Here is a 25,769-nt window from a genome sequence, read left to right as displayed (position 1 = left end):
TGTGTGTGTATATTGGGGGGGGAGCTGCGTTGGCTTGTTTGGTGTTTTGGGGGAGGGTACAGTGGGTATGTGCTACATGATGTGTGAGTGAATGTATGTGTGAGTGTGTGCCACCCATTAGTAGATGCTTGCAAGTGACGAATGCGTGTATGTGTGTGTGTGTGTGTGTGTGTGTGTTTGCATCTTGTACCAGTGTAGAGTCAGAGGGAGATCAAACAGTCAGTCAATTACCTTGAGAGGGCTCCAGTGGCTGTGACAGAGTGGAGGAGGCTAAATATCCAGGATCAAATACTCTCCTCTGCCTGTCACATAATGAGGCAGCCTCACCAGGCTCAGACAACACACACAGAATGTTCAAACACAGGGCATGGGTTAGGCGCCGGACTGAAACTCTGCCATGACCCGAGCAGAGAGCACGGAAGGGGAGCTTTCACCGCAGACCACATACCTGCCTTTTCCTGCATTACAGTGAAACATCATCACCAAGCTCTGCGTGTGAGTGTGTATCTGTGTGTGTGTGTGTGTGTGTGTGTGTGTGTGTGTGTGTGTGTGTGTGTGTCTGTTGCATCACCTCAAGGTTACAGCCATCATCATTCTACTCGCTGAAATAATCTCTGTTAAGCTTGCCATTGCCTAATTCTAATTACAAAAACATTGTGAAAGTAAAGAGAATTTTTTCTGCACTTCCCATGACAATACCCGATGTTACGAGTGCACAGTAACATCATTATTGCATTTAGCATAAATGAGGACATAATTGAATTTACAATAAACTTTATTAAATGAATACAGTGCCAATGATCTTGTTAAAATTGGCACATGCAACTTAATTGATTCACAGTTAATGTGAGAAAGCACACATAAACATACAGGGTGCTTTATTTTTAAAGTTTGATCAATTAAATACTAGATACAAGTTGTAATTAAACTGATTAAAATGGAACCACTTTTTGTCCACTACATAGTATTGTAACAATACTTGAAATCAATTATTGAAAAAGAAATAAAAAAAAATCTGCTTAGCAGTTGAAAAACTTTTCCAGTAAGAGACTAAAATTGAGGATAAAGTCATACTCATTGGCTGTTTATGGGTTCACTTTACACGCAAGATACAGCCAGATGACACCTCATCGATCCCTACATCTTTTAAAGATATTACTTTGATTTGTGGCACAGCTGAGGTAATTCTCTCTCTCCCTCTTTCTCTCTCTGTCTCTCTCTCTCTCTCTTTAGTGGCTAGCTGGTCATTGGGGTTCCTCCTCTAAATCAGTCGTCACATCTCAGCTTTGACAACATCCATTAGGTTCGACACACTTTGGCTATTAAAGGAAGAGCGGACATAAGCTGTTAAAGGCCTATTTAAGCCAGTGTGAGAGTGCGTTTATGTCTCTTATGTCTGTGTGTGTGAGCGTTGTTGGGTGGCTGGGGGAGGCAGGGGGCTCCATCATATAGAGAGGGAGGAGCTTAACACCAGAGTCACTGGAGGGGCACAGGCTCATCTGCATATTGGCACAGAGACGCCCCCCTGGTGACCCCGGGCTGCGATGGGATAGGGTGGAGAGGCTGGCGGCTGTTCCGGAGGAGTTCACCACCAGTTCAGGGTGAATGAGAGAGCGCTGCGGCATTGATCGCTTCTGCAGGAGAAAAAAAGGACAAAACAGAAGTAAAAACACTAGTGAGGGAGAGGCCGATGAGATGGGGAAATTGAGGAGTAGGAGGTGGAAAAAGATCACAGTGCCTCAAATTGGATATAAATGATAGATTAGAGGTGTGAGAGGGCTGTGTCTTTGTTTTCCAGGGATGGGTGTTATGTTGAGCCCTACACAGGTAGTAGAGTCACTGAGAGTGTGGGGTTATTGACTCCCATGATTGCCAGGCCAGTAAATTTGACCTAAGGCACTGACTTGCTATATAGTCTGCAGCACACTCCCTTATCTCAGAGTGATCGAGAACCCCCTTACATACTTGTGCACACAAATTACACACACACACACACCACCAGCAACTGAACCCAAATCCACTCTCAGCCAAAGAGCCCGCACTTACCCTCGGTATAACAATCATACACACAAACACACCTGTGCACGCACGCCATCTCCATTAATGCGTCCAGGCAGGGGTCAATCTAATAAACATGGGGTCAGTGCAGTGGTCATCAGAGGCCTGTCTGTGGTGAGAGAGCCTTTAAGGTGCTTCCTAATTGTATCCCTGCGGCCTTCAAGTCTAGTTTTTTGTAGCCGATCGCATGTACACAGAGGAGACGGGAGGAGAAAGGTAGTGAAGAGAGGAGGAGAAATAGAGTGGGATTTTTAATGTTGAACTGATTTAAGTCATCCACAAGGGTCGTGGTTTTCAACCCTTTTCTGTTGGGACCAGTTGTTTTCTTAAAACCCTAACTGATTTCAGATACTAAGCTTATCCTTTTTTTAATCCTCCAGAGAAAATTGAGGGGACACATTTTAATTTTCTTATCTTGAAAACAAATGCAGGTCCCAACAAAAAAGTGTGCAAATAAGGATTCAAAAAAGAAAACCCATTATTTCAAAGCTTGTATTCACTCATCTCTCTGTCTGTAAACACATGTAATTTTTTCTTAGCTCCATCTATCAAGGGATGAAACTCTTAACATCATCTCACTGCAAACCTATTCTCCCTCTGGGAAACAAGAGGGCACCTCAATATGGCTTCTCAAGTCCAGTTACAGTTGTGTTGCTAAGCAGCTGAGCTGCTAGCCAGCGGCAGCAGAAACAAGCCATTATCTATTAGTGCTCCTGCTGAACGGTTAGCGAGCAGGAGTGGGAGACGACTCGGGCAAAAGCTGCAGCCACGATCTGTCCCCATCATGGGTGCTCCGATGCAGAGCCGAAGTGTTCCGTAGCGAGACTACCTGGCGTAGGAGAAACATAGAAACTGACATAGAGTTTGCATCTAACTAAAAGACTGGCTAGCGATACCCTAACCCCTGAGGCGGGCAGGAACCCAAGGCGCATGTACCAGATTTCATGCTCCAGTGTGACCCCAACTTGGGAACCGGCTAACCTGGAGGAGGTCAGAGGGAAACCCAGCACTGCTGCCTCCCCCCACCACCACCCGACCACTTGATATGCTCGCTGGTTACCTCTCTCCAGCGTCTGTCTTGCCTATCCTCAATCAGCCCTTTAGAATGAATGACTACCGCTCCACTGGTTTCGCTTAGTGCCCCCATTGTGCATAACTCTGGTTTTGTTGGAAGGCCTGAGACGGAAAGAGGGACGTGTGGTGGTGTTGATTATCAGGTATCCACTTGGATAACATATTGAGGCTGTCCCATTGGACTAATAGGTCATAGGCTGTCATGGCTCTCATGCATAAGGCCTCAGACTTGCATGGGGCGATGCAGTGCATTGTGGGAGTGGTGAGCCTTGCAAGACTAAATAATGTTCACTTATAGCCACAGCAGGTGTTTAGAATGCAGAGCTTAATTTATATTTATGTCAGAATATCCAACATACCAACTTTACTTTATACTTGTAAACTTTGCTCATGCTAATGGTTATGTGTTTATGTGTGTGTCTCTTACATGTAGGCACTGAGCGGCATGAGCTGACCTCCTGGATGAGTTTCAACTCCATCTTCAGGTTCTTCAGTGAGGTGCTGGAGGCAAAAGAGGACGAGGAGGCGGAAGAGACCTCCAACACTGTCACCACACGCAGCAGCTCCCTGAAAAACAAACACCAAGATTTGTAAAGGACCAACGAAAATGACTTGGAACAAGAAGAGAGGGATGGGCGGGGGGATGGGGGGGTGCAGAAAGAGAGTCTAAGGTTCCAGGTCCTCTTTGCTATTTTTTCTCTCCCTCTCCCTCTGTAACCTCTCCTTCCCCTAACTCCTCTCCCTGAGTGTCATTTCTCCCTTCCAGCCCTCCCTGGCTCTACACACACATAGCCGTGTTGTTGTAAGAGACAAGAGTACAGGGTCACCATGTATACATCACGATAACGTTTTGCATTACTTCTAGATGAGCGCAACTGTCAAAGCAATATGGGCCTGAGTGTTAGCGCTTCCCGTGGGCTGTGGCCTGGCTGCGGGTACGGGCCACGGCAGCAGAGATTAAGGCTGACAGGCGCTGTGCACAATGCGCTGTGGTGCACCTCTAATTGTCCTGACATCAGCCTGAACTGAGCTAATGCCCCGCCTGCCCTCCAGTCTTCACCGCTCAGCCTCTCCCTCCTCTCCCTCTTCCCCCCTGGTCCTAAAGCCTGGGCTGCTTACCCCGACATCAGCTCTTGCAGTATGGTATCCTCTGCTAAGGTTCTGTATCATTTTAACCTAACCCCATCTTTCTTTCTTTTTTTTTTTAGCCCATAACCACAACAAATGTTTCACCAAAGACTGAACACACTTCTAACTGGTGACCATTTGTTTTGTTTTAACAGAGGTTGTTGTTTTTATGACCTCTTTATTCTCTAACTCCTCCGCACATGCAGTCAGCTTTTAAACCTGACTTTTCTCATTCAGCTTTGTGTAAAATGTGGTTCTAACCATCGCCATATAATTCTAGGACTGCAGTGTTTATAATAAGAGAGATCTTTTTTTTCTCAACTTTGAGCTAAATTTGAATGCAATGTCTCATACACACATTCACACTGTTTTTTTCTAATATGAAGCAATACTTGAGTTGCAAGTGTTAACTTTAGAATATCTCTAGGGTTGATTTGCAAAACTGCGGAGGGTCCATTTCTCTGTGTTTATTATAAATGTATATCTTTTCTTTTTTTTTCAATTTGATATCCTTCCAAATTGATGTCTCTGGATGATTGAATGTGATGAAACAAATAAAACAAACAAAACCTGTGCTGAATATGGAAAAATCCGGACACTGAGCGTATTTAAAATTACTTAAAGTCAAGCATCAAAATGGGTTTGAGGGATATCTCATTTTAACAGGAGCCAGAAGTCAGCTCACAACACTCATAAAGCCTCAATATATCGCCTTACACATGTCAGGAAATCCAAGATTTCAATATTATTCTAAGCCTGAATGATATTTCCTTAGATGTTGGAGAAATGTAACATATCTATTTTTTCCTCCCACTGAAATACTCTTCTTGTGTACTTAGAAGTGACAAAGTCAGCTCCCTGCTCAGCTGCACATAATCTGACTATGTGACACAAACATGATAAAAAAAATTCCACAGGGCTTGTGTGCTTTATAAACCACTCAAGGCTTAATGGAATACATTTCTAATGTGTCATGACATTAGTAAAAACTCAAACCGGCTTCTAAATCTTATGATACCTCAGACACATTCTCAAATATATACCTTTTTTTTTAAAAAAAACTTCCCATAGTTCCCATTGTTTAACTCTAACACTGTGAAATCCTGCCTCTCCTGCCCACTGTGTGTGTGTGTGTGTGTGTGTGTGGTTTAAGGCTTTTGTGGATTATCTTTCCGCTGTAATGAGACAACTGTGGCTGATGGTTGCAGGCCTAATTTCCTTTTAATTTGATTCAGATCTCTCCAGGTTTCAGCAAAGAAGTTGGCTTATTATTTGATTTGATGAGTTTCGTTTCAAGATACCATTGCTCATCTTTCTGCTTTTCAGCCACAATCAGTTCATTTTTCACTCCATAATTTGTATATTGTTGCCTTAGGAATAAACAAGACTCTGTTCACTGTTTTAATAATATCCAGCAAGCCATATGTGAATGGAACTAAAGATGTAAGAGCAGCCTAAATCCAAAGCACAGTCTGTGAATAAAAGGGGACTAATTTTTGCCAATTGCTCTTGAAGACTTTATTTTTTGCAGATGGTTTATATGTTGTATTGGTTTAGGGAACACGCCTATTTTGTTTTATCGCATAAGCCTTTGGATTTTATGAAACCGCGAGTGTCCTGCCCGGTCACATATTTTTCTTATATTCTCAAAATCTTTGTCTCATTTTCTTTTGATCCATTTTGGTTTACAACGTCTATCTTTAAAAAATATTTTAAAGTTCCTTTTTTGTTGTTTGTTTGTTTTTGTTTTTGTTTTTTTGTAATTAACCTATTGAACCTGTCGAAAGCTAATAAAATGAACTTTCACATCTTGCTTTTTAAACTGTACTTTTTTCCTGTTTCAGTGTTGTATTTTTTTATTTATTTATTTTTTTTTGCTTTTTATTTCCCGGTGAAGTAGGCGATTTTACTGATGTCGAAGCAAAATAGCGCTCATCGGGAATTTACAGAGAACAAATCAATAAGCTGCATAAAGAGTTAGGATCGATTGCAAAGACGCAGAAAGATATGTGTAAAGCGAGTGCAGCAGGAGGAGAAAGTCCAGCAGAGTGTGCAAAATGACCTGAGTTATCATCTCACATGACATCTATGAAATCTAACCGAGACAGAAGACCAGCAACGCCAATTTCCTGCCACGCAGAGTTAAGTGTCTTTATCGTGTTTCTAAACAGTCCAAACTACCAATTTTACTTAATTTAAATCTTGCTCTTTTCAAGTGAAGCCGTAGATAAAAGTTTGAAATTTTAAAAACACTTCCTGTGGGTCAGGCTACTCTGAAAGAAGCAATATTGTTAAATGGATTGTATCGTTAGTGAGTAAGTAAGTCACTAAGTGTGTCAAAAGGAAAACAAACTATAAACAGTAATTCCCCTCTTTTTGGTCATTAATTTTGGCAAAGTGAGTCGTCCCCCCCCCACCCCCCACCCCCCTCCTCAACTCAGCGAGGTTTTACAGCATCATTTGTTTTCACACGGTGAAACCGATCAGGTCATTAAACGCCCCCTCAATAAATCTTTAGAAATCTTTTCCATTAACCCCTGAACAACAAGTGGAACCAGGCGAGTCCCCCTCACACCGTGTCAGGCCGCTGATTAAAGAGAGGCATTCAATCACACACGCACTCACAGCCACACACAGACACACATAGGCACACACAACTTTCTGTCTTTAAAAAATGTGTTCTATGGAGATGACTTCACAATTCTGCCAAATTAAGAAAGAAAGTCTCTTGTATTCGTTTGAGTTTTCAGAGTTTCATGAAATAACCTGCCTTCTGTCCAAAGCAGTGATGCAGCGCTTCCATAAATTATGACCCCCAGTCAGTGATGATCAAAGGCAGGCGACTAATACACAGCGAAATGAATTATTCGGCCAGGAATTATGTTACGCCTTAAGACTTGTTCACTATCTAAGTTTATATTACAGATTATATGGCGACTTAAAAAGTTGTGTAAAGTAAGTTTCCAATGCAGAGGAAACTTTTGCGTCCCGTTTCTAAGTATTTGGCTTAATAGAAACTATATTATCCTTAAGTGGGTCTCTGAGGGCCGTGTGTATTCAGGTTGACCACTCATGCATCACTGTGTCACATGTAGCTGTCTCCCCACCTCTAAAGACAGCCATGATCTCTTCATGTCTACTGGCTAGGCACTTGTCGTTGGTTCCTATAAGTCGGGACCCTCCCAAGTCGCAAATCGAAAGAGAACCAGTCTGTGTGTCTTTTTACTCACTGGAAGTTAGCACAGCGTGTGATGTTTAATAGCTATGACTGATTTGATTATAGGTTTCACTATCGCAGCCATTGTCGCACAGACAGTTACAGACAGCTCCACACTGAATCATATCTGCAACAGAAAATGGCATCAGCTGCGGAGCTTTAGGATGAAATCCTGCCAAATGGGGGGTCTGTGCTGTAATGGCAGATTTTGGGGAGGAGTGGGTGGGTTGGGTAGGGCCCTTGACATGAAAAAGTTGGGGAACCCCTGTGCTGCCACAGCCTGATATTTCAATTTTTACTTTAAGAGAGTTGTTGTCACGCCTGCTTGCTCCGGCCCCACTCTAATATGCACGCCATCCCTGCAGAAGATGAACTCTTTCCAAAGGAACCAGGCGTTAGGCAAAGTTGGAATGTCACCCCTCTGACAGCCTCCCCCCTCAAACACACACACACACACACACACACACACACACACACACACACACGCACACACACTCCTTCAGCACTCCTCCAGCGGATCACTGTCAGATCATTATTTGCATAATTATATGCTCAGCTCAGAAGAGAAAACTAACCCCCAAATTTTACGGGTCAACTAACTGCAACAATCAATGTTTTATCGGGTATACTAAGGGAGAAATATCTTTAACAATCATGGTGGAGGAACTCTCTTTCTCTCCCTCTCGCCCCGTCTCTATCAATTCAATTCAATTACTTTATTGGCATGACTGCTTATCAGAAACAATATTTCCAAAGCAGTTTAAAAAATGTAAATTCACCCCCCACCCTTGCTTCAAGAAAGTCTCTCTCTCTCTCTCTCTCTCTCTCTCTCTCTCTCTCTCTCTCTCTCTCACTCTCTCCCTCAGTACGTGAGCAAATACTTTTTCATCTTTTCATCTATTGACTGGGGGAGAATGTCTGGCTTAAGCTCGGAGGTGCATTCAAGATTGTATCCCTTCTTCCCTTCCCCTATTCTGCCCCTCTTTTCTCCGGCCGCGGCTCTATACTGTGTTTTTCCTCAGCAGAAGAGGTCTTTAATATAGAGGCCTGTATATCAGAGCACAGAACTCACTGGCCGGTTTCGTTAGACATCATTACATATTCATTGACTTGCAGAGAAACCATTTAATCCAGTGGAAACAACTCCTCTTCAATCGCCTCCTCTGCTTCTCTATTCTAATAAGGATTCGCAGACTGAGACAACACTCGGAGGCCGTGGGCATCACATTTTGGAAAAAAGTGTGACTGGACTTTTATTTGTGCAGGGTGCAGGGGAAGAAGGTGCAGGAGTTCTGAGAGAAGTGCGCCTGGTCACAGGTGTTGCACCAAGTGGGGGAGGTCAGGCCTCTTAAAGGATGCACAAGTCCCTAGAAACATGCAAATATGTACTTAATAATTTCGTACTGTTCAATAATGTGCGAGATATCATATATATTACTGCACAACAGCGGAGAAATACCATTTTGGAGTGTCCTGCCATTAAAAGTTTTAAGCAAATACATGTGCAAAACTTGAACAATGATACCCTGAGGATCCTCTCCTCGCGCGCACTCAGAAACATATAGTCCCACCTAACTTGGGGCTCCTATAAAAAAGGACTATAATGTGTGGAAATATGCAAAGCAAATCGGATATCCCAGCAAAATTGCAATTCCCCAGACTATTATGAGAACAGCAAGGCATGTAGAGAGGTGAAAATGCCTTTAGAGACGTAAATCACCAAGAAGTACATCTTAAGCTGAAGTCCCATATAGGAACATAATACGAATATTGCCGGGATATTCGTGTGGTTATTCTTAAGTATTTTATTTTCTCGGCTTTGCTGTCTAATACTTCTAAGTAGCCACTACATCAACAGCCTAATGTGTGTGTGGTGCGCGCTCGAAGATCCTGGCGTATAAGACTCCGATTGTGGGACAGCTGTTGGCAGAGCCGTTTTACGGTGTTCAGTCCATTTGGCTTTAATGGCAGCTTTCAGGCGGACCGCTACTCTATCCCCTCACCGCCCCCTCAATTACACCTCCTCTGATACTCTGCTGGCCTAAAGACTCCTGCAGTAAAAAAAAAAAAAAAAAAAACAAGAAAGGAAAAAGAAAAGAAAAAAACGTCTGAAATGCAATACATTTGAAGAATGGGCTCTGACTTTTAAGATTTGGGGGTATACTCTGATGATTTCAGGGGAGCAGTGTTAGGCAAGCAGTGATGAAGGAGACAGGAAGGGAAGTATAACACAGCTCATTGGCCTAGTTTAACAGGCCACCGACGGCTTACTGGGGAAAATTGGTCATTTTGTCTTGATGAATGGCGGTCAGGATGAAGGGGCTCTAGGTAGGCCTGTGATCGGGGCCTTTCTCAGGCTGTAAAATGCGACGAGATATCGGAAAACTTAAGGCCAGTAATGTGTGATATTTAGCACTGTGTAATTTGTCAAATTCCAAATATCATACCGACAAATGCCAATTTTAATTACACGCGCGTGTATCTGTGTGTGTTCCCACGTCTTCTAGATGTAAACACTTAGCCAACAGAAAGAAACGTGCAATGTGACGAAAAGTCTTCCGGTATTTCTTTATAGTATGCACAGAAAAAAAAGTTGAAAGAAATGCGAGTTTACTGCTCAGATATTTCAGACTCAATTCGAAACTTAGTTAAGTTTATTTATAATTATACAATTATATGCATTATTTATTTTTTCAACGAGTTGACTACAAGGCCTTTTAGATAGTTTTGAATTATATACCATCGATTTAAACACACTGCGTAAGTAAACACAGGAGCAATCATTGATCAGAAATAATAAAAAGCACACGATTTTCCATGGGTATTTACTCAAGAATGATATTTCAACTTGTATTAATAATTACAGCGACCTTATACACTGCACTAAAATGTTATAATTAAATTCTATGAAATAATAACATCTACATCAGACAATAAATGCCCTATTTTAAAATCTAAATGTAACATATAAAACTAATCTGTATTAATTAATTTTATTAAAACGACAAAAAAGAAGATATCTTATCCTCCTGGATAATCATAAAAGATTACCATAAAGGACGTTTTTGGTCAATAGTCAAATGGTAATAATTAATAAACATTTATACAATAAAAATATCAATCGAAAAAGGGAGTGGTTGTAGTTAATACTATGCATAAAATAATATTAAAACGAAAATACACGAAAAAAGTGCCTTTATGAAATTTTATGAATAGTTTTCTCAAACTTTACAGAGAGTTTGTCTGATAAAGAAAACGTGGAATTTCAATCGGAACGTGGCTTTTGGTCATTTGTCTAAAAAAACAAAACCAAGCTCAATTCTCTTTATAAATAATTTTCGTAATACTAACAACAAATACAGAAATGTATTGTCATCCATGAGTGAAATATTAAGTGCACAGGTCGACTGTATATGAAACAATATTTTCCGTGCACTTAAAGCAACGAAATAATGAGATATTTCCAGGAATCCTTAAAGCACAATCCTCTCTGAATCAATATCGCATTCGAGTTGGTGAGATATTGATTAGTTGGCGGTTAGAAAAAAGGCCCTGACTTACACTGCAAAAAAAAGGTATCCTTTTAAAGAATTATAATCCACGTTTTCTCTTAAAATATATTTTTCTCATAAACGTTGGGAGTTATTACATCTGACAAAGTGTCAAATGAGTCAATATGTCTAGTTTAATTTTCACCTATTCGGTAAATATTGCGTATTTAAATATTTTTAAATCGTGTGAAAACAAGACTAATATCTCTGAGTTTAATACAGAGTGAGCGGTGTGTTAAAACAACTGTTTTTGCAGTGTAGATCCTGAACTAAACCACACTATAGCCCACCGTCTTCTCTCTTTTGGGTTTAAAATATCTGAGAAAAAAACAACAGAGTGCAACGCGATATTAAATCACACATTATAGATGAGTTTCATCATGTGGACGCAGCCCTCCGAGGATAAACACGGCAGTGCGTGGGGTAAGAATAAGATCCAAGTTATTATTACTGTGGGAGCGGCCTTTCACTGGCAGCACCCTGCATCCTCATTACATCCAGCCCAAAAAGAGATGAAGGTCTAAATGAAATTATTGCCATCCAATGAACTCAAATTAGCCGGGCCACACCATGACAGACAGCTTGGATGGAGAGGGGTGGAGGGGGGAGCGGGCTTGGAGGAATATAGGTGGTGGGATTGGCAGGTGTATGTTTTGATGTGCATTTCATGGTTTGCAGGGCCCCTTAAGTGAAGTTGGGTTCATTTTGAATCTCCGTGGTTAAGCGAGTTAATATACTTGTGTTATTAAAGGGCCTGCAGTCACCTTGCAGCCTGCTCTCTGATGCCTAACCCCTCCTTCCCATCCCGACGGCTTAGACTTTGTTCCCATCTATTTCATTTCTTTATCAGCCATTCAAATATAACGTTTCTCTCCCTCTCTCCCGTCCACAATCTCTCCATCCGGTTGAATAGCTTTCTTTCTTGTCGCTAAGGTCCTCATTGTGTTTGCTACCTGAGTCAGCAGGGAGGATGAAAAGAGGAGAGTTTGACGGGAGGAAGGACGGGAGGAAGGGGTAGTTTGACATGCGGGGAGGGAGACAGAGGCGATGATAGGCGAGCGGAGCCCTGTGAGGAGTTGAGTGAATTTACCTGCTCCTCCGGTGGCGAGCTGTGCGCGTGTGATAGTGTGTGTGAAGTTAACGACACAGCGGCCAACTCGACTTTATTGCTGTTTATCCCCGCAGCAAAAGCTGTCAGGCGGTGACAGATTGGCAGCAGCTCTAATCAGTGCCCTCTTCCCTTCTCTCTGAGATCCCCTCTCTACTCATTCACTTTTGATCTTTCCCAAATGGATTGTTACTAATGCCATTTATTCTGTGGATAATACTGGATATGATGCACATATAGGTAAAGAGTAACCTTTCTTTTCTATTATTAATAGTTATTTGTAGGTTTATTTATTTAGTTCACAACGAAATGCCATTTAAAAATCTATAGGACTAAAACTGAAGACAGTTGTATTACACTGACATACAATTTTAAAACTATTTTCTATGTAGAGACCTTAAAAAACGTATACATTGCGGGTAAACACGGGGATTTTTTTCTTTAGAGATATCTATTTCAGTCTGATCCAATGAAAAAATGAAAAATAAAATAAAATAAAGATGAAAATAATAAAGAAAATCCAATTAAAACTAAAATATTTTCTATCGTTTGCAGAATCTGTTACAAATTAAATGCAGCATGTTGGAGTGTAAAGAAGTTAATAAGGGCATCGTGTTTGATCTGAAAATTACCAATGAAAGTATTTCTTTTTTTCAAAAAGATCAAAAAGTTCCATAAAACATCGCATTCTTTGATCTTGTCAAGATGAAAAGCACATTATTAATGCTACTGACCGTGTAACCTTTTTATCCACAACTCTGCTTAATATAAATATTTATAGCATTACAATAACAGTTCAATAAATGATACAAAAAGTTATGCTTTTCCCTAAACTTTCGACCTTCCAAATCAGTATGTGCATGGATTGTATTATAAACCAAGATGTATGTGCGCATGAGTGCGTCTGCTAAGGGGCCTTGATATTCCTCAAAAACGGATACACTGTCAAATAAATCGGCGAGAATAAGATTTTCAAGTGCAGAAAAAAATCTTTATAAAAGCACGACATCCAGCCTCAGCTGCACGAGTCTCATGCAGAGCCCGCAGAATAACAGTGGACCTAAAGCTATATTTGACTTAGAGCCTTCAATGGGATTGGTGCTTATCTCGCCAACACAGCGCTGCTGACCTGTAGGCTGAAGCATCAGAGGTGTGTGTTTGTGTTGAGGTGTTGACCTGTCAGGGGGGACTTGTTAGGACTTTAACTCCGACTGCTGGCGGTCTCCAGACATCCGGGGGTGGCATCGATTTGAAACTTGTCCTGTCTAATTTGATGATAACATCCAGCCTGCCCCGCCGCAGCACCATGGACAGCGCACTGTCTTGACCTTGCCTTGCTATCAAATTACCCCCGTCTGGGCCACGGTGGGAGCCCAGCACCAACTTTACTCTAGGCTGAGAGAGAGAGAGAGAGAGAGAGAGAGAGAGAGAGAGAGAGAGAGAGAGAGAGATTTGAGATTTTTGCTTCTTTCACCAAAGACAAATCTCCTCTGAAGCCAGTGCTTACACTCTGTAATACTGTGGTAAATCAAGAGGAGGTTGGCGGTTTACATTGGCTGTTGCGCCAACCGCCTATGTAAACAATACTCGGTTACACTTACACAAAGACTTTATTTTATGTTTTTTTTATCCTTATCGGACCCGCCCGGCCTTGTATGACTTCCTTCAGTTTCATTATACTATATATTCTTTTAAGTGGATTTCAAACTGGTGATATAAAAACTGAGGCTCTCCAATTCTAAAACATACATTTTTCAAGTAGTAGAGGTATTCTTTATTTAAGTAAAGTTGCAATATAGCAATATAAAAAAGCTATTCTGTTAAAATGGCAAGTCCTCCACTTAACTGCTAAAAAGTACTTAGGGTAAATGTTGTTAGTTAAATGCATTTAGTATCTTAGTATAAGTACTCTTATGTCAGAAAACTATTACTACTACTATTACTATAGAAAACTATTATACACTATATTACTGCATCATCATTGCTGATGCAGTAATGTATAGTTGATTGAGGTGGAGCTCACTTTAACCATTCAACATACTGGGTAGGTTAATCTTTCACAGTGCATCATATTTTATGAACATAATGATATGTTTTGTATGCAAAACCTTAATCAATTGAGTTACAGTAATTTAAACTGTCAACTAAAAGGAGTAAAAGGTACATTTCTCTTATGTACATTCCATTACGGCCTTTTTAACTAATGAATAACTCTAGAATTTGAGTTTACAAAGTCTGTTTAGAGATCATCAGGGACATGTCTTGCAAGTTAAAGGTGCACAATCTAACGTTTGTGAAGCAGATTGAAAGATTTCATCCACTTTAACAGACCACAAAAATCTCCCTATCACATGAGCTACAGAGAAAAGCAACAGTTCTTCATGCACCAGTCAGGCTTGAAGTTAGACCCCAACAGAGTAAGTACAGTATGTGGACATTTGCTGAATAAAACGCGTGCAGCAGTGCGTGTAAATAGATGCTACGCAACAAAAAAAGAGAGAGAAAACAAGCGATTTATATATTTTAGCAAATCTTCTCACAGTAGTTACACCCTATCAGCTGGTGCACATACTGTGGTAACAAGTTGATTTGGGAACCAGAAATGTCGAAAGTTTGAGAGAGAGCCCAAGGCAGTGACGGGAGGAGGATTTAGTGGCGGAGAGAGAGAGGGAGAGAGAGGCTGTTTGATGGAGCTCTACAGCTTTGAGACAGCTTGTTAATTAAAACCCCAAGAGATGAGGCTCTGCAGCCACCGTCCATATCAGAGCAGTGCTAACTATACTGACAGCAAGTTACTTAACAAGCGAGCGCCTCAATCCTATACCGTTTTATCACAGGCGAGCAGTGAGATATTTTAATTCGTTAAAATCCCACTGTGGCGCTGAAATATCTTGTTTTCTACATAAGAAATTATGACAAACCTTCGTATTCTCTGTCATTCCAGGGATGGAGCCCAAATGGCTGCTTATGCCTCAAAATCCACACGCCAGCTTAAACGTGGCAAATTCGATTAAGGAAGGAAAGAAAGAAATGTCAAAAAAAGAGTGAATTAGTCTAGACATAGGTTGGGTGGTATTAAATTCTTAGCATTATATTCGGGCGTTGGAATTATTTCCAAAATCAAAGTGCGATTTCAGAGAGGCAGATAGGCCTCAGTGCAGATACAAAGAGGCAACAGTGAGTCAAAACAAAGAGGCTACTCTCTGTGTGTGTGTGTGTGTGTGTGTGTGTGTGTGTGTGTGTGTGTGTGTGTGTGTGTTTTTGTGAATGCGTTTTCTGATCAATTTCAATCGAGGTCATCATAAGCTTTGTCCCCATGCATTATTCCACCTTAATTGAACCCACAACCCGCCCTTTGCCTGCGGGATCTCTGAGCAATTTCAATTCTATATGCATGTGTGAGATGATGGCTTGTTAAGTCGAGGAAAACAAATACCAAGAGAGCCTTACTCAAACACTCAAAATGTATGACGGGCCCATGCCCATTGTTCAAAAAAATAATTGAAATGCTGCTTCCCTCTCTCCCCCCGCTCACTAATAATGTGTTAGCAAAGTGTAGGCCAGCTCATGTAAATAGCAGTAAGAGAAGACGTGGATTTGGAGGGAATGAGGTGAAGCCTGACTGCAGGTGGAGGAGCCCTGTATACAGTACACGCGAGCCTGCTGTGCCACACCACCCAGGATCCAACGGGGGAGGAAGTGTGACTGTGTGGAGGGGGTGTAGGACAAATGGATCATAATACAGCTCAATCAACAATGAAATCTTGTCGGTTGTTTGAGAGATTGTTCTGTAAGGTCCCAGCAAGACTCAAATCAGGCAACTTATGCATCCAGAAGTTTGCATGAAGCTCCCCCTCTCCCCATCAACCCGCTGTAACAGGCATAAAAGTTCCTGAGCACTCCATATAAAATGTATCATTCTGTTGTTATCATGAGGATCAACTATAAATACACAATTTACCGAAATGAGCTGCCATACTCGAAAAATAATCAGGTTTTTAATTGCCATAAAATAATCCTATAAAATACTGGAGTGTTATACATCTGTATTTCAGATACCTTCACGTGAGAAATAGATGGAGCCACATGAGGAGAAAAAAAAAAGCCCAAACCAATATTCACAGCCCACATGGGCTGCACTTGCACCGTGTTTATCCTCATCCACATGAGAGGAAATCAATCGTATCTGTCAAATTATCTATTGGCAATTAAAAGATGATTAAAATGCATGTTTTGCAGCAACTATCAGCATAAACTAACAACATTTTAATCATCGTAAAAAAAAATGATCCTCGCTCTTGTTTCCTAAAACGACCACATCTTTAAATAATTTACATAATGTTTCAATTTCAATCACAAATATCCGTCGAAAAAGGTGAGCGAGCTCGATTTCAAAATAAAACCTTTGCAGACTTTTTACTGCAGAAGTGTCTCTTTTCCAAACGTGTGTAAAGTGCGTGTTTCTTTGTCATTGACTGCCGTATTAAAGGCCCCATGCACCTGATCTGTTTGTGGCTGGTCTGGGGCCACGGCGCTTTTTAAGACAGCTGTAAAAGGCTCTCCAAGTCTCCAACACATTCATCAACGTCAGACACCGACAAGCCGCTATTTAGTGAAAGTGTAACTGCAGCAGTATATCTTAGAGCAGAGTGGGCCACTCAGCAAACAATACAATGGAGCTTTTTTTTCTCCTGGTTGCAACCAATCTAAAACAGATTATAAAGTCGGACAGATGATCGTTGGATTACTTAAAAAAAAAACCATCAACATAAAAACTGTTCAATTATACAAAGGTTATTTTTCGATCATTTTTATAGTTGTTGTTTTTTTTTTTTTTTACCGTGATTAAAACGGAGTTTTTCCATTACCGTACCTAGAGCAGTTTTTCTCAGATATAATGTGTCACTGTACAATAAATAATTAATTCAAAAATATTTTCTGCAAAGCAAATTTGTTGCGAAAAATTTTGATGTTAAGATTTTGTTCTTAATTCTCTGTTGCATCTTCAGATTAAGTACGCCTGTCTTTAATTAATAAGACATTATTTATTTGAAAACGGATAATTAAAGTCCCTTTATTCCTTTCAACATAATTTAAATGTGAATGAGTGTATATATTCCGCAACGTTAACATCGCTTAAACAAACAATTAATTATCTTAAACTCAAATATTGAGCGATAGTCCGCGTTATTATCAGTTTACATTAAAAATTAAATGCATTGCTGATCGCTGGTTTTAATCGATGTGATTCCGCAGCTTAACAAAACAAACAAAAATGTCAGTCGGCATAGGATAATGGAATTATAAAACTCGCCCCACTATTCGCAGCGGTGGGTTTTGCGTTAGAGTCGTTTGCAGCTGCTGAAAATTCCTGGTTTAAAAAATCGCCCTGGAAGAGCTGCTGTGAGCTGCGCGGAGCATGACTGTGGGGCTGAGAGCAGAGCTGAGGAGAGAGGGAGAGGGTATGAGGCGGTTCTAGTGTCAGAGGGTCCCACAACGCAGAGCGCCATCTAGCAAACAAAGGTAGAAACAATAACAGCACGGAGGGTCTGAGGCGGAGAGGCTGTCTTTACGCACACAGCACACAGGGGCGCAGAGGAACGCCACAACAAAGCGCCGCGGTTTAGCGCTCTCAAACACTAAAACAAACTTTGTGTATGTTGCATGCCTTAGCGCGATCCAAGCCATGCCGTGCCTGCTATGCAAGCTTGCTTTTTTAGAAACAGTCATACACGATCCAACCAAAATCAATTAATTACTGTTAGTGTTATGTCTGCTGTTTTTTTTTTAATTTTGTTTTTATCCACCGGATAAAATTTTAATGAGCATCCGAGGGGTCAAGATGGCAAACTAGCTGATCAGTGGTCAAGCTGAAAATGGGAGAACTTTTAATGTCAAAGTGGGTGAGGGAAGGGAAGGGCGGCAGGTGACTCCTCCACTTGAAAAAATCAATCGATACTATCACTTTCAAGCTCCATCGCAGCGTTTTACTGGGGATGTGTATGTGTATCACAGGCAAACAATACATCTTCTGACGAGTGTTGCTGATTGCTCTTATATACGTGTGTGTATGTATGTATATATATATATATATATATATATATATGTACGATACTCCGCTGCTGCCGAGAGGTATTAAGAGGGGGGTTTGACCGAAAAAGAAGTGTGTGTTAAATGGTCAGTAATATGCCTCCAACTCCTCCATCCTCACCCACTCGCAGTAATCTCCCCTACTCATCCTACACCGCAGCCATTATTTCATATACAAAGATAGAGCTAAGTCGTCTTCCTTGTAAAATCATTGCTGGTAATGATGGTGCAATAACAACAATAGCAGTTACAGCCACGTACAGTATAAGCAGTAATAATGATGAGTAATAATGATAGCAGTGGTAAAAGCCTGGTCGCGTGTATAGGGGCACTATTAACAGCAGCAATCAATGCAGAGCTATATACATATATATATATATATATATATATATATATATATATATATATATATATATATATATATAAAATGATCGAGCTTCACTGTGCTTCATGAACCGGCGGATTCTTCATGTCATTGTTCATCTTAGTCGACATTTAAACTGAACAGGTTAAAACAACAACAACAAAAACTTGCATTGTTTTTTTAGTATTATGCATCAATAAGGAAGGTTGTGTAATTCTAGATATTCTTATTTATAAATTAGCAAAAAAAGTGTTTGTTTTTAAGGTGTGTGTGTGTGTGTGGGGGGGGGGGGGCAAAATAAATCTAAATTTACAATTTTGACACATCGCTTAAACAAGATATTGAAGTGTAATAACACTAAAGACAACATGTGAGTGATTGGTCGGCGTCTGCAATGATATATGAACCGAAGTGTCGGGGGCAAAATTTCTCATATTCGTTATCTTGTCATTCGCCCCTCGACAACCAGCAATTTGTGACAATTTTCGCTTGGTTAAGGCGTCCAATAATCCCCCTCAGAATCCACACTGAAAATAAAGTTTAGACTGCATAGGCATACTTAGAACTAGGCCACTATTATAGTTTTAGAAATAATTATAATGAAATTGTGACTCCTTCCACTGAACGCACCATACCTAATTTTATTCTATATACATAATGATGAAGTGATAAATGTGTATGTGTGTGTGTGTGTGTGTGTGTGTGTGTGTGTGTGTGCGCGCGCGCGCGTGTGTGTGCGTATTGGCGCGCGCACGGTGGATGGTGACAGTGCCCTCGAAGTAAATTGGTGTATATGCACGGCAGGAGAGTGCATTAATTGATTTATTAATTAATGGGAAAATGGATTTGCAGTTTTATTATGTGTTCTGTCATTATGTGACATTGTTTACACGATCTATTATTCTGTGTACTGAATATAATATGCAACTGGTCATTGGTAATGTATTAGATTAAAAAATAAAAATAAATAAAACAAAAAAAAACAAATAGCCTAAAATATAAATATATACAAATATATAAATATATACAACAAATATTGAAATTATTAGTATGACGTACTGCCTGTTTTTTCTACTTTTAAGAACACATGGAGTTCAGTGTCATTCAGCTGTAATCTACAGCATACATAACATTATATTCATACTTTTCCATGTTTTACGTTTTTCATTAGAAGTGAATCCTTGACATTCTGCACCATTACCAAAATTGTAGTATATAGCCTGGTAATCAGAAAATTATAGGCTTCCTCAATGGCAAAGCCCTATTTTGGTGCTGTAAAGAGTCCTTCCAAAAAGGTTTTCTATCTCTTCCGCATTATGGTGCTGTATCCAACCCCGCGAGATTACATGAAATACTCCACATCAGCAGCATTAAAGGAACTTTCTGACAACCACACTGGCCTCCTCATTTGAAGTATTCCATTATTTTATTTGCACAAACCAAGAGGAACCACCAACGGTAGAACATTGGAAACCCCTTCTTTTGTGCACCTAAACCTCTGTGATCCACCTTGTTGTCCACACGTTTTATTTTCTGCTGCATATTCTGCAGGCCATGCCACAGCACTGAGACCCCACCTTCCTTATATACCCACCGCCTGCGTGGAGAGGAAAGAGTGAAGATGTGACGGGGCGTATTTGAAGTATGACGAGCTTTGTGGTCCACTCCTTTTCATTCCCCTGCCTCAAATATACGCTCGCTTTCAAATAAGCCTCTTTGGCAATCCCATGCCGACCCCCCCAACACACACACCCCCTGCCACCTTGACATGAATGGGCGACTGACCTTTAGGGCCGTGTCCACTCTGCGGTCCAGTTTTATCCAAATAAGCCTTCTTCCCCCACCCTGCCTCATATGGTGCCAGCAATTCTTTACTGATATCATCAGCGGATGCAAATGAATTTGGACGGAGTGGGGGGTGCGGGAGTGGAGGGGGGGTGGTGTTAGTGGTGTAGTCATGGACAAAATACCACACTGGCTGCAGAATGCTGCATGTGGAGAGATGGGAATATTGAATACCCCGCCACCAGAACCATCCCCGAATTCAATATTGCAGAAAAAAAGTACACACTCCCATTCCAGAAATATTGGCTGTGAAATACCACCAAGAAAAAAAAATCGCCATTCAAATGAGATGCGTTTATTTCTGCATGGCCTTTGAAGAGAAGAGAGGGGTCGTGTCACTCAAAAGAAGGAAAGGGCCACTCCGTTATAACCCCCTCCTTTTACTCTCCCTCTCTCCCACCCTTCCCTTCTCCTCTTCTCTTGCTCCGACCGACCCCCACTCACTCTTCCCCACACACGCGCGCTCGCGCACGCTCATTTTCACTATAGCACGCTGGCTTTGGGGGCGACACAGAGGCTAGATTAGAGCTTTGCTCCTTTAACAAGGGAGAGGAGGCACTTCTATAATCACAGCGGCGGTATGTGGGGCCACAAAGAGTTTGCAACCACAGGGCGACTGGTCTTCTGTAGAGTGGTCCAAGCCGTGGGCAAGCCAGAGAAATGCTCTATCCAACGTATTACTAGGATCAAAACACAGTGGTTATAGCGCGTGAAGAGGTTATTAACCCACAGAGCACAGCAAAAGACCACTTCTAAATCTCCAAACAGCATAACCCTGGCATCGGCTGACTTGAGACAATTCAGTGCGTTAACATGACCAGAAACACAGCAAGAGTGATCAAGTAATTATTTAGTATGTAGAGAGAGCAATGCATCCCTTGTTGACGATTTCGAGTGTGTTTCTGCACGACTGCTGCCTCCCCATCCCTCCCTTAAGCACAGCAGTGTAACATGGACATCCAAATTTGATGGATGGTGCTGAGTAAGATGGAAAAAAGACATGTATTTATCAACATGCCGCATGTCCTCTGAGGTGGCAGAGAGAGAGAGAGAGAGAGAGAGAGAGAGAGAGAGAGAGAGAGAGAGAGAGAGAGCACCAACCAAGGAGACTAAAGGGAGTCAATGGGAAACCTTACCACTGTAAGGAGCGGTTCCCCGTGGCAAAGATGAAAAATACCCTTCGATGCATCGTTTCAGTCAATCATAATAGACCTACAGCAGCCTCTCTGAGCAATCCAGGTGAACATAGATAGCAACAATATCAGCTGCAACTTTGACAGTAAAACAACCCATAACACATCAGTGACTACATGATAGATAGATAGATAGATAGATAGATAGATAGATAGATGTCTTAATATGGACACATAAATATCTGTTGCGCTTTAGTTCATGCACATGTAACCTAATCATATTTGTTTATGATTGCATTTTTTCTATTATTTTCAGCTTATAATTTTATGAGTATCTGCACAAATGCACAAAAAACTACATTTATCCTACCGCTGACACACAGGCTTTTATCATGTCACAGTAAACCTAACATTGTATTAAAATATAAACGGAATGAGTCTATTAACCAAATCCTTTGGCAAATGACATTCACATGTGTTTAGTGGGGAGGTTGGATACCTGCTAAAAAGCTTGCCAATTCATTGTCAGTGGATAATATAGCAAAGGACTACAGAGGGTATAGGCTCAGTGGATTATATCTTTACAAGCATTATTCTGCCTGAGTGACTGGCTGAAAAAAAACGCACAGGCTACAATAAAGATTGGTCAGGCATGAATGCGGCCTGTGTGTTTTGTCTTCATAACATATTAATCCATCAAACCATGAAGAGGGGACTATTTGACTTTTTTTTTCTTTTAAAAAAACTTAATAGTATACTTCAGAGCGGCAAAAAACAAAAAACTTCACACACACATAAAGCTCAGTGGCCAAAACTTTTTTTCCCACTCCCTTTCTTTTTTTAATCTTTTATATTTTGCATGTAATGCTTCAAAAATGGGTCACCAATAAATTCTGTCTCAGCACTGATGTAATTGCAACAAAACGCTGCTGAGTAAAAATTGAGGAGCTTGCTGGCTGCGGTGGCACAGTCACACACCATCTGGAGTGTATTAGAAAGAGAAGCCGTAAATATTACTGAAAAGCCCAGGCGTTATCAGGTATGTAAGCCCGGGCCTTGCTGCATGGCCTCCCATATGTTGACATAATCAGACTGTTGGGATGTCTATTAAAACGTATCTGAATTTAATAAATGAACACAGTAATTAAATTCAGTTTGTTTGTGCAGATCTCCAAATGACTCCCAGTGTTGGTCTGTTTACATTTTTGGAGAGGGTGGATTATTATGGGATGAAATGCTGCAGGGGCTCTTCGGATGTTATGACAGTATTGAGGTTGCTGTTGTGTTTGGACCATGAGCAACAGGTTAGCTCCAACTTCCAACTTTCCCTTAAATGTCATTAACTTAACATCTGATTATTATAAGCGCCGGCATTAGTTGCTATAACGTCATTTTTTTTCTTTAATGGTGGCATCACTTTGCCTCAGAAACACACACACACACACACACACACACACACACACACACACACACACACACACACACATACTCTCCCACACACACACACACTAAACACACACATCCTCTCAAACTTGACAGAATGAATTCGGAGTTCCTCTTGGGCTGCAAACGCTCTGTTACATCCGATTCACACTTTTCCCCTTTAAAACCAAGCATTTCCTTTCCGACCATCCGGGTCCCTTTTTTTCCGAGTAGGTAGTGTGATTTATTCCGCAAAGCATTTATATATGAGCACACGCACGCGCGCGCGCAAGTAAACACCTCCATTCATGTAAACATGAGTCAATATACTGTGCTGCATACATAGTACAACTGTGAGAAAACTTGCACTTTGGAGTTCAATGCCACGTGCTGATAAATTTCTTGGTGATGACAAGCACACACATGCGCATATATATATATATATATATATATATATATATATACATATATATATATATATATATATATATATATATACATATACACACACACACACACACACAAACACACGCACACACAAACATAGACACATGCCCATCCTCTTTCACTTTATACGTATATATCCCTCCTCCCCTTCCTCTCACACTTCTCCCTCTCTTTCTCACTCACTCCCCCTGGCTTTATCCGTTTCAGTCCAAGGAACACACAAGAACACAGTGCAAAACACACACACACAAACACACACACACACACACACACACACACACACACACACACACACACACGCGAAGGAAAGAAAGAGAGAGGAGGAGAAGAGAGAGTGCGTCAAAATGAGGCTTACTTTTTTCTTTTTCCTGCCGTGAATCTTCATCCACCCCTAGTTGACAGAGCTTGACTTGATCCAGCCACATCTTCCCCCAGTGCTAAAAAGTCTGTAGTAGTGCGCTTTAATTAATATATTTCTGGGTTGTGTCCCGAACCCAGAAGCTTTAGAGAGGGAAGAGGAGTGCAGATTGAGACATATTGAGCCCGCTTTAAAAGGATCATTTCATCATGTGGGAGGTTGGGACACACAAAGTTTGGACCCGTGACTGGCATTCCGGAGAGACATGCATATTTTAAAACAACAAAGCAAGACAGAGACCGGGGGCCCCGGGGTGGGAGGGGAGAAAACTTGGAAAGAAGTTACTATCAGATGAACAGCTGTCATTGTTGGGCAAGACTTGAATGCATATTAAGATATAGTCATCTGAAAAAAAGAGCTTGTCCAAATAAAGTCATTGGTAGTCCTTGTATCACTTATCCAAATATTTTAAGTTTGAATTTATTATTTAAACATACTTTACTTTCTAAAATAGCATAAATGCAAGTAATTTATATATTAATAAAACAAAACACAAGTTTAACTTTTCAAAGTTAAGAGATTTGGAATTATTAAGTCTGTTTATTTTATTCTACGGATAATGTTAAAATCGTAAATAACAGCTTTAATAGGAAGCTATCAGACAAACGTTTCAAAGGTAAAACATTTTCTCCAATTTTAACACGAAACTGAACCAAATGTCCAAAACTAAGTGGAAAAAATATTGACCTACAGCTGAACTGGAAATAAAAAATAAATAAATTATAATTTACCTTCTCATAATGAAGCACACGGGCTGGCGATTTTTTAAATCCTCAAATATCTAAATAATAGCAGTTAAGGTTGCAATTTAAAACGTCTCCCACGTCTATTTTGTCAAGTCACACACAATTGTATATCTCTCCCAAGTAAAGCGAGTGTGCTTAGCGCTGTCACTTCTGCACAGCTTTTACAACATCACTCCCCCCCTTTTTTTCTCTGCTTTACTGGAAGGTTTTCTCTCTTGTGCACGGGGTCCATTCGTGCAAAAAGAGTAGAGAAGGCATAAATAAAAATGTGTTGGCTGTGACGAGAGATCTGTCCGCTGGAAATGAAGGGCCAGGGGAAGAAGACAAAGGGGGGAAATGCATGCAGTGGTGTAGAGCTGGATATCTCTGTTAGTTGTCAGCGTTTAGTCCATGGCTGTGGAATGCTAATGAGTGAGGTCTCTCTCCCTTTCTCTCTCCTTTTCTCTCCCTCTCTCTTTCTCAACCCCCCCTCCTCCTGTCCACCCCCCTCCCTCACTCCCTCCATCTCCCCTTCTCTCTCTCCCTCTCTCTCAGGGAGAGAAAGCGGATCGATAGCTGACCCGATGGTTTTGGCCAATGCTTTATTTATCTGGCCAGGCAATGATATTATCAGCCTTGAACGTTATATACAGCAAACGTCTTCCTAAATCAACACAAAGGGATCCGCTTACACAGCGATCCGGGCTTTCTCACAACCACCTCTCTCCCTCTCTCTCTCGTCCAGTCGCGCGCGCACACGCGTACGCACGCTGATAGATACACGCTTTTACGCACGGGCATGCAAAAGAACGCGCCCGCACACATACATACAGAAAGCCCTCACGCATAGATATATATATATATATATATACAAATCCTGTCATTGCATACACACACACTTTTGACAATCATGACAAACTTGCACACACGCGGACACACACACACACACGGTCGCAGGGAGGCGTCCCCGGGAGGCGTCCCCTTATGTTACATTCACAACTAGGGATATTTTATACCCCGTAGGGCTGGATTTGATCCATGGCTTAAAGGTTGCCTATGAGGTCCGCGGACAGATCTCAGAGCAGCACATTGTAATCATAAAGATATGCCTCTTTTTATTGACTGTGTACAGTCAATACAACAAGAAACCGTGTGCTGAGATATAGCGCAAACATCTCACGGGAATCCA

At 41.1% G+C, this 25,769-nt stretch overlaps 1 protein-coding gene and 1 long non-coding RNA gene across 3 annotated transcripts in view; one reads left to right on the top strand and one right to left on the bottom strand.

Annotated features, from left to right (window-relative positions):
- arb2a (ARB2 cotranscriptional regulator A) overlaps positions 1 to 6,073 on the top strand; it is a 245,622-nt gene extending 239,549 nt beyond the window's left edge. Inside the window, exon 11 of the mRNA XM_042488204.2 lies at positions 3,566 to 6,073. Coding sequence (XP_042344138.1) covers positions 3,566 to 3,726 — 161 coding nt within the window. The 3' untranslated portion in view covers positions 3,727 to 6,073. The remainder of the gene's footprint in view (positions 1 to 3,565) is intronic.
- LOC121944420 (uncharacterized) lies at positions 1,610 to 25,018 on the bottom strand. 2 transcript variants are annotated; one of them, XR_015776465.1, is made up of 3 exons: positions 23,793 to 24,534; positions 3,588 to 3,699; positions 1,610 to 1,634 (listed from the first exon to the last, which is right to left on the bottom strand). It is a non-coding gene; the product is annotated as an uncharacterized LOC121944420 (long non-coding RNA). The 2 variants fall into 2 exon arrangements; XR_015776464.1 differs by lacking the exon at positions 1,610 to 1,634 and adding an exon at positions 24,587 to 25,018 and having other exon boundaries at positions 3,563 to 3,699; positions 23,793 to 23,938.
- Positions 25,019 to 25,769: the final 751 nt, after the last annotated feature.

Source organism: Plectropomus leopardus, chromosome 4 (genome assembly GCF_026936395.1).
Source record: "Plectropomus leopardus strain MGB_pleo_1.0 chromosome 4, ASM2693639v1, whole genome shotgun sequence".
Lineage (NCBI taxonomy): Eukaryota > Metazoa > Chordata > Actinopteri > Perciformes > Serranidae > Plectropomus > Plectropomus leopardus.
The sequence above is the reverse complement of the archived record's forward strand: the minus strand, read 5'-3'. Positions and strand labels throughout refer to the sequence as shown.